The following is a 13,328-nucleotide window of genomic DNA, read 5'->3' as shown; positions in this document are numbered from 1 at the left end:
ACACAGTACTCCAGATGATGCCTCACCAATGTCTAATAGAGGGGAACGATCACTTCCCTTGATCTGCTGGCAATGCCCCTACTTATACATCCCAAAATGCCATTGGCCTTCTGGGCAACGACGGCACACTTTGACTCATATCCAGCTTCTTGTCCACTGTAACCCCTAGGTCCTTTTCTGCAGAACTGCTGCCTAGCCATTCGGTCCCTACTCTGTAGCAGTGCATGGGATTCTTCCGTCCCAAGTGCAGGACTCTGCATTTGTCCTTGTTGAACCTCATCGGATTTCTTTTGGCGCAATCCTCTAGGTCTCTCTGTATCCTATCCCTACCCTCCAGCGTATCTACCTCTCCTTCCAGTTTAGTGTCATCTGCAAACTTTCTGAGGGTGCAGTCCACACCATCTTCCAGATCATTAATGAAGATATTGAACAAAACTGGCCCGAGTACCGACCCTTGGGGCACTCCTCTTGATACTGGCTGCCAGCTAGACATGGAGCCATTGATTACTACCCGTTGAGCCCGACAATCTAGCCAGCTTTCTGTCCACCTTATCGTCCATTCATCCAGCCCATACTTCTTTAACTTTAACTGGCAAGAATACTGTGGGAGACCGTGTCAAAAGCTTTGCTAAAGTCAAGGAACAACACGTCCACTGCTTTCCCCTCATCCACAGAGCCAGTTATCTCGTCATAGAAGGCAATTAGATTAGTCAGGCATGACTTGCCCTTGGTGAATCCATGCTGACTGTTCCTGATCACTTTCCTCTCCTCTAAGTGCTTCAGAATTGATTCCTTGAGGACCTGCTCCATGATTTTTCCAGGGACTGAGGTGAGACTGACTGGCCTGTAGTTCCCAGGATCCTCCTTCTTCCCTTTTTTAAAGATGGGCACTACATTAGCCTTTTTCTTGCGATGCTTAGTGCCTCCTCCCCAAATCGCACCCATCAAAGAGTAAGTCCTAACTTTTTATGAGTTCTTTTGTATTGAAATAGTGTCTTGCAGTAACACAACTTACACAGATCACAATGGAAACAAACTTTTTATAATATAGTACCTTACATTCTGACTGATATTGGTAACAGTGATGCACATTTCTAATTACTGCTTTTTTTTAGGGCTCTTGCTGGTGCAAGATGCGTCTGAGCGAGCAGCTCTTCTTCAGCCAGGACACCTCTCTGATGGGCAGTTTTATTCTCCTCCTGAATCTGCAGCAGGTAATTTTGTTCAGAGTGTGTATGCAGAGAATAATTTTCTGTTGCTGTTAAGTTTCCTGCAGATTCCCACAGAGCATATATCTAATCTAAAGGACAGCGACACAGTAATTTTATAGTTTTGGTCCAGAAAATGTGATTTGAATTTATCAGTGTTCGATCTGATTTGATCAATTTGCAATTTACGCTTCCCTGTTGTAATTTTTACTACAATATGTAAGACACTTGTTGCAAGTAAAATTCCATGGAGCATTTTAACACTGCAGAAATAAGACTTATCCGTTGCTATAAAGCTTTACAATATGACGTTACATTTATTTTGAAATCTGTCAGCTGGTCAGTTTGACACTAAAATAATCTCTCAAATCCTTTTCTAGTAGTGTCAAGAAATATAAAACCTGTTCTTTAGATATCTGATTTTTAGATCTGTTTAGTTAAATAAGTTTACTGTTCAGAGAGGAGACGTGATACTGATATATAACATAATGAATGGAGTAGGGAGGTCAGAGTCCCATCATACATAATACAAAAGCAAGATGACAGTCAATTAAACAGAAAGGCCAACAAATTTAAAACGGATCAGAACTTGAGATCAAGGGGTTTCCTGCTGTCATGTCATGTCAGAAAATCTGAACAGAAATAAGGGCTTGTCTACGCTACTGCTTAAGTTGATGTAACTTGCGTCGTTCAGGGGCGACGTAGTTAGTTTCACTTAAAGCAGTGTCTGTACCAGGCAATGTCGGCAGGAGACACTTTCCCGTCAACATAGCTTCCGCCTCTCATTGAGTTGGAGTGATTATGCCGATGGGAGAGTGCTCTCATGTTGGCATAGTGCATCTTCACCAGATGCATTGTAGTGTAGACTAGCCCTAAGTGTTATAGATAGATAAAGTGTAAGCATGCTGAGTTCTGTTGAGGCAAACTTCACTTGCATCTTAACTACACTTCTGATGCACCTCAATTGGGTCAGTGTAAGAGGTGACTAGGCACAAACCAGAAAGAAACAGCTTTACTCTCTGATTCAAGGATGAGTTTGCAGGGAGTGCAGATACTATCATCTGTTTACTTGTCGAATGAACTACAGCTGAATTCTTTAAGAAACAAATATGGAACCCCACAATGCCACGCTAGTCCATTTATCAGAATACGATTTCACTTTCATGCAGTCATGCTGTCTTTTCATACCTTTTTAAAATATGAAATCAAATCAAATATTGTCATCTGCAAAAGATTATAAATACCTTCCTGTGATCTTGTAAGGTGTGCTTTATAAATGTCTACTTTGGCATTATTTTTCACAGGTTAATTGAGTTGCTACCCTTACAGTCCCATTAAGGACTCTTCACAGCTCTCTGATCTGTCACATGTGGGGGGTGGAATAAAAACAATTGTGTCAGATTTCTGTGAGGAGCTTATCTGTCAGGAATCTGGACTTCTGGTCTTGTTACAGTGTTGTAGATAGCTGGCTGAATGGCTTTTGGCACCTAGCAAAACGGTTCCTGGAAGCGATCCCATCTCAGTCCTCCTGCTGCTATCTTGCTGCAGCAGAATCAGAGCAATGCAGTGGTCACCCCAGTTACTGGAGCAAGCCTGGTCCTTTTGGTGGCAGGCCTTTCCATGCTTGCCCCAGGGCACCTACGGTGTTCCTTGGATGTATTCCAAGCCATTAAAATTAAACCCTGAATTTTTGGAAATCAGACTTTGTTTTTTGTTACTGAAAGTGCAAGAAAGAGGAGAAAGTCGTTGCAGTTATTCATAGCTGTATTCCTGCACTAAGGAAATCTACATAGAATGCTTCAGTTCTCAGGTGCTTTGAGGAAGTGTTACAGGTTAGGAAATCTTTCACTGGGCTGAGAGAGAGGCTTGTTCGGGATTTAGACGTTTCACTAGGAGGGTGGTGGATGGGATCTGAGTTACCCAGGAAAGAATTTTCTGTAATATCTGGCTGGTGAATCGTGCCCATATGCTCAGGGTTTGAAGGAATTTTCTTCCAGAGCAGATTGGAGAGGCCCTGGAGGTTTTTCGCCTTCCTCTGTAGCATGGGGCATGGTTGACTTGAGGGAGGCTTCTCAGACGTGGTAACAAAAGCTTCAATAACCAGCTGTGGGGTGGAGGTACCCGTAATAAGGAGCAACAACATAGAGATCACACTGGCAATCTCTGTACAAAGGAGAAACTTGCATGGGAAGATCACATATCCACTTTTTAATAACTTTGTATTGGTGATAAATTCAGTATTTTATGTCCATAAGGCTACATTAACCTCCACATAACATGCAAAATAACTGTCAATAGAAGAAGTATCACTCAGGAGCAAGAGTGCAATATAATCAAGGATGATGTTGTTATGATGATTTATTACTGAAAAAGGGATATTAACTGCTGAATTTAGTACAGTGTAAGGTTAAACTGTTTAGCATCATAGTATTATAAAGATAGTTGTCGTATAGTTCCATCTAGTGGTGGTAAGAGGCATTAGGACAATTTAGAGCACAGAATAAAACAGCTAATTGCTCCTAGGTTTCAGAGTAGCAGCCGTGTTAGTCTGTATTCGCAAAAAGAAAAGGAGTACTTGTGGCACCTTAGAGACTAACAAATTTATTAGAGCATAAGCTTTCGTGAGCTACAGCTCACTTCATCGGATGCATTTGGTGGAAAAAACAGAGGAGAGATTTATATACACACACACACACACAGAGAACATGAAACAATGGGTTAATCATACACACTGTAAGGAGAGTGATCACTTAAGATAAGCCATCACCAACAGCAGGGGGGGAAGGAGGAAAACCTTTCATGGTGACAAGCAGGTAGGCTGATTCCAGCAGTTAACAAGAATATCAGAGGAACAGTGGGGGGTGAGGTGGGAGGGAGAAATACCATGGGGAAATAGTTTTACTTTGTGTAATGACTCATCCATTCCCAGTCTCTATTCAAGCCTAAGTTAATTGTATCCAGTTTGCAAATTAATTCCAATTCAGCAGTCTCTCGTTGGAGTCTGTTTTTGAAGCTTTTTTGTTGAAGGATAGCCACTCTTAGGTCTGTGATCGAGTGACCAGAGAGATTGAAGTGTTCTCCAACTGGTTTTTGAATGTTATAATTCTTGACGTCTGATTTGTGTCCATTCATTCTTTTACGTAGAGACTGTCCAGTTTGGCCAATGTACATGGCAGAGGGGCATTGCTGGCACATGATGGCATATATCACATTGGTAGATGCGCAGGTGAAGGAGCCTCTGATAGTGTGGCTGATGTGATTAGGCCCTATGATGGTATCCCCTGAATAGATATGTGGACAGAGTTGGCAACGGGCTTTGTTGCAAGGATAGGTTCCTGGGTTAGTGGTTCTGTTGTGTGGTGTGTGGTTGCTGGTGAGTATTTGCTTCAGATTGGGGGGCTGTCTGTAAGCAAGGACTGGTCTGTCTCCCAAGATCTGAGAGAGCGATGGCTCGTCCCACCCCACCCCCCACTGTTCCTCTGATATTCTTGTTAACTGCTGGAATTAGCCTACCTGCTTGTCACCATGAAAGGTTTTCCTCCTTCCCCCCCCTGCTGTTGGTGATGGCTTATCTTAAGTGATCACTCTCCTTACAGTGTGTATGATAAACCCATTGTTTCATGTTCTCTGTGTGTGTGTGTGTGTGTGTGTGTGTATATAAATCTCTCCTCTGTTTTTTTTCACCAAATGCATCCGATGAAGTGAGCTGTAGCTCACGAAAGCTTATGCTCTAATAAATTTGTTAGTCTCTAAGGTGCCACAAGTATTCCTTTTCTTTTTGCTAATTGCTCCTGTGCCCATATGCTTAGTCACCTGTTGTATCTGAGAGATGATGATGATGATGATGATATCTATCTAGTAGGTTGTAATTCTGATACATTAAGAATATAGGCTGAGTATCGGAAGTATTGCATCGTTACCCATGTAACCTTATTTTGAAATCCACAATGCTGCATTATTTCTTGCCTGTAGAATCATGCGAAGATGCATAGAGTAAAAAATAAGTCATACGGATAACTTTAAATCAGAAAATATTTTAGAAAATTATAATAAATGTCCACTGGTCTAATCGGGTTTTCAGTAGATTTTGAGGAATAATGGCAGAAGTAAGCAGCCAGATCTAATCCAATCTAGTGGCACAAAAACAGAGTTTTAAACAAAAAATTAGGGATATGCTGTCCAGTCTACTGCTACAGACAAGAGAATTGTGGTTTGATAGCAACCTTTGAGACTGGGTTTTTTAAAGGTCTGCTGAAGAGTATACTCATTCTAGAAATGATCCTTACTGCCGTCATGGATTAAAGCTTCCTTAGATTGTGTGGGCCAAGTTTATTGCACACACCAGGGTATCCTTGCATTCTTCCATTCTATCCCACAAACTCCCTGTCTTATCATCTTCCCATCCCTCTCTGTTTTAGGGACTCCCCCCAACCTCTTCCTGACAGGGATTCTCCCCATTCCTCTCTCCCTCCATGCCAGTGTCCACCATTCTCTCCCATAGCAACAGCTCTGTGTGCATCCCATACCAAAACCCCTCCTATTTCCCTCTTCCAAAAATTATGTGCCTGCCATTCTTCCGTCCCCCATGCCAATTTCCCCCAGGGGCTGTGTGTGAACCTCCATTGTCCCCTCCACACCAGGGGCTGTGTACATGCCCCCACCTGCATGCCCCCCATTTCCCTCTATACCATTATTATTTTTGTGGGAGATGTATCATTCAGGGTGTCAATATGTTACTGTATTGGAAAGACAAGCAGAGGTTGGATACGGTGTTGTTATGCTGGAAGGCGTTATTCGGTGCCAGCAAACAGTTATTTGATCTGTGGACTATTATAGAGGTGCTTAAAGTGTTGTTCCTTGTTTTCCCCATTCTGGTTTTCCAGTTTTCCTCCAAATAAATAGGGGTCTGGCCTAGAATATTTCTTGGAATTTTAGAATTGAAAGATATTGAGTTATGAACAGAGAAATGCCATCAAGTTGAGTGTAAGACCTTTGCAAGCTCAGCCAATAAATTTAAAGTCAGAAATAGTATAGACAATATCACTGGAGATATAAATTGATGACCATATTTTTCATTGTCAACGAGGAGAGACTAAAAAGAGAATGAGCAACATTGGGATATAATTAATTATAAGAGATAATAAATCAGAATGTTTCAGTATATATCTAGGTGGTGGTCTAGAATGTCACAAAATAGTTTGCAATCCATTGGGAAAGCTGGCAAATAAACATATCATAGAAATTTAAGGGACACTCTTAACTTGAAAATCATGCGTTTGAAAATTCTGTACCTACTATTGCTAAAAGTAAAACGAGTGATTATTGTAACTAAAAGATGGTAAAAAAAAATTCTCTATCAGTTCATTTCCTTTGTGCGTCGGATAGCTTTACGTATAGTTACTTTCAACGCTCCCCTTGCTAATCAGCTTTTCTATGCTAAAAAGACCAATAGGAGAGCAGAAAAACTCTTTACACTTTTTTGTTTTAAATTTTTAGGGCTCGTCTACATGGCATGGCCACATGCACCAGAGGGGTGTAAACTCTAGAGTGCTCTAAAATATTGCACTCTGCCCCATGTAGACTCTGCTGACTTGCTCTAAAAGGCTCCTAATGTGTGTTAATGCAGTACTGTGTCATATGGGACGATATCAACATGCCGTAGGGACCTTTTAGAGCAAGTTAATAGGGTCTACATGGGGCAGTTAGAGTACAACACATGGGAGCACTTTACAGTTTACACCCTTCTGGTGTACTGTGTAGACAAGCCCTTGGAGGGTCCCCTAGTGGAACATGGAATATTTTTAAGTTAGTCTTTTCAAAAATGTAAAGCTGTGTCCCTTTAAGAGGAATAGCTCAGTTTCAGTTTACTGTACTTACAGCCCCTTTATCTTCAGTAAGCAGCTAATGGTTGCGGAGTAACCATTGTGGTGAGAGCAGGTGCTAACTGAGCCAGGCAGCAGTTAGATTTTTAGTTTCTTTTAAATTTCAACTTCAAAATAATAGAGGCAGTTAAGCCACGACAAAGAATTTTAATGATTTAAAGTAGTTTAGTTTAAAAAAAAAATCCCTTCATGCTCTGTGACTTTTTACCACAGATTTCATGTGAAAAATACAGCATTACTCTTGTGGTCCACAATCTGGCTTAAAGATAGTGGCACAGATCTCCAGAGTAAGTTTCCCAGGCATTTTTCATCATAAACAGTTATAATCAAATGAGATTCTCACAGGAAAACTAACTGTCCAAGACACACATTCAAAGCTGGAATGGTTCAGTGGCTGAGAACTTTCTCACTAACCACAAGCAGTGTTCAGTGCCAGGTGTGGTGGGAACAAAGGAATCTATAACTCAAAACATAGCTACAGAACTTTTGTTTGCTAGTCCTCATCTGACCAGTTTAGTATCCCTGTTGAGTTGGCACTAGGTTCTGAAGGGACACTCCCTCCAATATGGCACAGTAGGTTGAGGTTCTACGCGGGGGTACAGAAAGGGTCCACCACCACGCTAAAGGGTTTACTGATTATAGATGTGTGTAGTACAGTGGTTTGAGCTTAAGACTGGGAGCGAAGATCTCCAGAATTCTAACCCCATCTCTGATACTAATGCATTCTGTGATCTTGAGTACGTATTCCTATCTCTAAAATGGGATTAATAATTAACCAATGGCGGTCACAACTGTGCTGTGATAATTCTGATTAGTTCAGTCTTCACGTCATATAAATGGATACCATTATTTCAGTAATGGTGTTTGGATTATTAATGACCTGATGCTTATAAAATACTTTACTTAGTCCTTTACTAGCATTTCCATTTTACACAAAAATCTCTTATTTTAGATTAAACACCAACAGACCCGGGTCGTCGGCGGGTGGGATCGAACTCTGGACTTCTGGAGCTTAGTGCATGAGCCTCTACTGCATGAGCTAAAAGCTATCTGCCTCTTAGCTAAGGCTGCAGAGCAGACTCATTAATCTCTCTCTCAAGTGGTCTCGGTACTAGCTGGGACAGAACACCACACCCACCCCGGTGTGTGGGTTACATTAGGAAAACCTTATCTTCACAATTTGAATTAGTTTTTTAGTAAAGACTCTGAGTCTCTCTTACCAAACTAATAATTTTATTCTTTTCTTGTTTAGGATCTGATGAAGAATCTGAAGAAAAACAGGATAGTGAAAAACCAATTGTATAGCAACTATGAGAGATAACAGGCAAGTCCTTCTTTAGGGAAAATGTCTCTTGCAAAAAAGCTAATGTTTCTTTTATTAATCACCTAGGAATTAGCCACAATCCAAATGGTTAATGCTGTTGGAACTGGCCTGTTTCTAATGTCTGAGATGGCTGTTAGGGAGCGCAGGCAGATATATCTGACTGCTGAAAGGATGAATTAGGACCCACCTACAATGAGTTCTGACTGTTCCCGTTTTTCCTCTTCCTGGAGACGGCAACAGATGAGGTCAAGGCACACTGGTACTCTGGTAGGGTCTGAGATGAGCTGTCATGGAGCACATAAAAGGAAGTGGGCTAGCCGTGTGCGTGCATCTGTTGGGCCCCTGATATTCCTCCTGTTTCTCGCATTAGAGGATGGGGAAGAACAAGAAGTTAGAGGATCTTGAGTAGAAGAGAGAAAGGAGCAGAAGTTACTTTGAGTCCTCTCTCTTAGGTCGGGCCTACACTTAAGTTAGGTCAACGTAGTTGCTGTGAAAAAATCTACACACTAGAGCGCTGTAGCTGTGGCACTTCCGCTCCCCTCCCCCCAATGTAGACACAGCTAGGTCAATAAAAGAATGCTGCTGTCCCCTGGGGAGGTCAAGTTCCTACAGTCAGGGGAAAAACCCCCTTCCATTGCTGTAGTATCTATGCTGTGGTGCTACAGTGGTATAGCTATGGTGCTGTATCTGTAGTGTAGACGACCTAAGTGTAGAATGTTGAGGGATTCTGTGTGTTAAAGTGTTTTAAACAACAGAAAGAACAGGGACAGGAGAACATATCAGGGTCAGGAAAGGGTTTGGCTACTTGGTGTATTCTTTACGTTTTATGTGTTACCCTCTCTTAATTCTTAGTACAAGTTATTTTCTTACATATCAATTCTATTAACTATTGAAGAAACAGAATTCTTTCTATATTATTTCACAGTAGTCTTTCCCTCAAATGTGCTCACTGTACTAAAACTGATATTGTTTCTAATTGATGCGGAATTAATCCTCTTTTTTTTTTCATAGCTCATTTCTGATTTTTATGAGTAGTAATGAGATATTGCTCTCTTTTTGAGTCTCTCTCTCTCTTTTAATGTCCATTGTCTTGAATCAAACTCTATTTATTCATCTTAACTTGTTTTATCTCTTACAGAGTGAAAATCTGAATCAAAGGCCATTAGGGAATTGCTTATATTGAAACTGTAATGACAATGTCTGCAGTTGACTTATTGGTGGAACTGCTAACAAAAGAATTTATTTATTAGAGAGGAAAGAGGAGTGATTCCCGTGTACTGTAATACCTCACAAAGTTGTTCTGTTCACATATATATATTGTACTGCCTCATGGCTGTTATGAAAAATTACTCATCCATATTGTATTCAGTGATTCTTGAAGTTGATCTTCTAACGACTAGGTAGCTACTAGAAAGTGTTGTGCTTGTGTAACTAATCAGTAGACCTGGTAATATATTGAAGTAACACTTCGGTATGATGGAAGTATATTTAATGATTGTTTGAATTCACCAGATAAAATTTATTTTACTTTGTTAAATATTTGTCCTGTTAATTTTTACATTTTCTTTTTTTTTAAACTCCATGCATTTTTTTAATGGACTTATGCACTCTTTGTAAAATAAAGAAAAATGTTAATAAAAACAATGTGACATATTGCGACATGTTTGTCTGTCCCTTCACATAGTATGAAGACCTGTCTTTCCAACCTCCTTGTCTCTCACTGGGAAACAAATGGTCTATATTGACTTTCATTTTTGTATAGATTTTATGGGACAGACCTGTAAAGTTAATTTATTCCTGCCTATTGTGACAGACTAGTGTGGTGGAGTGTAATTTATAAATATAGCCTGTGCAACAGTAGAATCCTGTTTGTTCAAGCAGGAGGCAAATGTGGAATTTATTCTAATAAATGTTTTGGACAAAGTTTTCAATGCAAAGAGTAAACAACTCTGTTTTGGTGAAGGGTTTCAGGAAATGAGCTTCTACAATAATTATGTGGATTGTGGGAGGGTGGAAACTGTAACCTATTTTAAAATGAAATTAAGGCCTAGGATATGAAAACTATTCACAGACAGAAAATCTATTCAGTTTTTATTGATAGTCTCTTTTTTAAGTAGCATTAGCCAGAGAAAACAGGAAACTTTAAACCTACGGGTGTGATTTTTGGGAGTCTCAGTTTTTGGGTGCTCAACTTGGGATACCTCAAAGGGGCCCTGATTTTCAGAAAGTGGTGAGCACCTGCACTTAAGGTGTCACAAATTGGATAACCCCAAATTACTAGTTACTTCAGAATCTTGTGCCATTTGTTTGTTAATTTTAACACCCCAGGTGCATAACAGCCATCCTCCTATACCTTATTATATATGTGTCCATGCTTTACTCAGGGTTTAATGAGTAGCAGGTGACCTGTGATATGATAGCAGTAGTTTCAAAACCTAGCCATACATTACCAAGTAGAAGAAAAAAGTGAAACAGTAGCTTTTTTTCCACAGCTCTATAACAGCCATTAGCAGATCATATTTCATCCAAAGTTGCATGAAGCATTTACTTGAGGGGAAAAATAATCCATGGGTAGTTGCCATAACATGTATCAGGGTGTTTTGGTAGTGAACATTACATTATTCAGGTTTTCTGTGTAAGAATCTTACTTGTGCTCTACTGGCATATGTGACTGTATGGTGTTTATCTCTAGAAGTACCACATGCTTCCTTCAGACTGTGAATCCCTTGTCATTTTTCTAGCATTTTTATCAACAATTGCTGTTCTAGAATCAATGTGCAGTGGGTGGAATTTGTACATTATTCATATTTCTCAGTAACTGTTGCCCTAATTGAATGTGGATTGTCATTCTGGCACTGTGACCTATGAAATCATAACCGGTAGAAAATAGATATTCAACCGTGTGTGTGGATGCAGTATGATAGAACGCTTGCCCTCACAGTTGAGAAGATGGTTATCTCCTGAATGGTATTAACCTCACTAAACAAAATCTAACTTCATGTAATGACTTCATAGTAGGAAGAAGGAACATCAGTGTATGTAGCTTTCCTGCAATCCTCCTAGTCTTGCAATGGTAGTCTGTGTGTATTAATGTGCCTCCAACACACTAGATTAAACTGCACTATTTCTACAGATACCATGGTGGTAGACTATGAAGTGTTACTGTACTCTCTACATGTAACTCAGGCATGTCTTTGTATTACTTTGTATTTCCATTAGCTGTGGCTTGTAAATACGTATGTGGTGGGGCGCAGGACTGGCTGTGGTTTAACTGTCCTCATGTTATCTCACACGCCAATCATAAGCTACCGTTTCTGAAACAGCAGTGACTAGCTTAGTTTATAGAATTTTCCACTAAATAACCACATCTTCCAGCAAACAAAATAACTCAAGCCTCAAAAATAAACAAGCCTTAAAACAACCCCCAGCTCCCATGTTCAGCATGTAAAAGTGCAGCAGGAGGTCACGTTAGGTGCTCATGAGCCATTGCAGCTGTGAAATTTGCTACCATAAACTTGATAAACCTCAGTAATTACTACAAGGTAACTTCACTCAGGGCTGGGGGTAAGCAAAGGCCTTTCCACAAGAAGCTTAAAACATAAAAATATGTTCTGCTCGTGGCTATGAACATAGCTCCCATAAAAACAAACAGAGTGCAGAATCGGCACTACAAATCTAATTATTGCAATTTAATTATTTTTTAAAAGTATCCCCTCTTCCTGCTATCATGTTCAGGGTATTGTGCAAACAAAATGAAATCATAGTACAAAATAAGTCTCAATGGTAAGTATTTTTGGTAAATATTTTTCTTTCAAACTCAGGCCTGATTCTAAGCTGAAGAGCTATGGTAATTTACATCAGCTGAGGATCTGCTCTGGTCAGAGCAAACTTGGCTTATTAATGTTAGTGGATTGTGCTGTGTCATGTGTTCTGGACTGCAACAGCAGCAATAGAGGTGTGTTTCATTTTGTTTTTCTCCAAAATATAAATGTGTACTAGAGTCCATCGTAATTGTATATAAAGTATTTGGTCCAAAGATTTATTTTCACTTAAGCAGGCCAAGCTAGCCAATTTAAATACCAATATGTTTGAAAAGTTTCAAGGCTAAGACATTACCTACTGAATAAGGGCCAGACTCTCCACCCTTATGTTGAACAGTACATAGTATCCTACTCTATAAATAATCCTGTTGATTTCATTGTGCAAATTACTCTAAAATGAGTGGGAATGGCAGAATTTGGTACAAAGTACTTAGTTTTCCTGCAAATGTTGTCATCCTTTGAAAACAGAATTATTTTAGTTACAGTATGTTTTTCCCATTTCCCTGTTCCGTAGGAAACTTTTTTATTGTATTGTTTTGTTGGTTAAGTAATGGAAAACACATTTTATGTATGATTTGGGAAATAATCACAGGTTTCAGAGTAGCAGCCGTGTTAGTCTGTATTCGCAAAAAGAAAAGGAGTACTTGTGGCTACTCCTTTTCTTTTTGGGAAATAATGCAATTGTTTGCTTTAAAGAATTTTAACCTCTTGAGAAGTAAATACAAGTATGCAGAACCTGTCTAATCTTCATACAGGATATGGGAATACTAAGAACATAGCTGCACAGGCTATTAAAGATATACTGCTAATTGTGTATATATGTAAAATACAGCTAATATGATTTTTCCTATATGGATACTGCAGGCATTCAGGGCCTAATGTGTTTGTACTTATGCCAATAATTTGCCCAGACTTGGACAAAAATTTTAGAACAGATTAATATTAATGAAAATAAGGACGTGCAGAGTTTGGAGATGCGGAAAAGTTCAGAGTGATATCCGAGAACTCTTGCCTTTATTTATTGGTTTAAAATGAACTGTTTGAACTTACAGTATGCATTAAAGAGAGTATTTCACTTTCTGAAATTCTTTAG

The 13,328-nt window shown here is 39.7% G+C and overlaps 1 protein-coding gene across 11 annotated transcripts in view; it reads left to right on the top strand.

Moving 5' to 3' along the window:
• Positions 1 to 10,345, top strand: part of STARD3NL (STARD3 N-terminal like) — a 46,888-nt gene extending 36,543 nt beyond the window's left edge. For 7 of the 11 annotated variants that reach the window (XM_043508720.1, XM_043508723.1, XM_043508726.1 and 4 more), the window contains 3 exons: positions 1,116 to 1,214; positions 8,343 to 8,407; positions 9,553 to 9,951. In XM_043508720.1, the coding sequence (XP_043364655.1) occupies positions 1,116 to 1,214; positions 8,343 to 8,395 (152 nt within the window). In that variant the 3' untranslated portion in view covers positions 8,396 to 8,407; positions 9,553 to 9,951. Of the gene's footprint in view, positions 1 to 1,115; positions 1,215 to 8,342; positions 8,415 to 9,552 lie in introns of all 11 variants that reach the window. The other 4 variants (XM_043508727.1, XM_043508728.1, XM_038390748.2 and 1 more) reach the window with 3 other exon arrangements.
• Positions 10,346 to 13,328: the final 2,983 nt, after the last annotated feature.

This window comes from Dermochelys coriacea, chromosome 2 (genome assembly GCF_009764565.3).
Source record: "Dermochelys coriacea isolate rDerCor1 chromosome 2, rDerCor1.pri.v4, whole genome shotgun sequence".
Taxonomy (NCBI): Eukaryota; Metazoa; Chordata; order Testudines; family Dermochelyidae; genus Dermochelys; species Dermochelys coriacea.
This window is presented reverse-complemented; position numbering and strand designations above follow the sequence as displayed.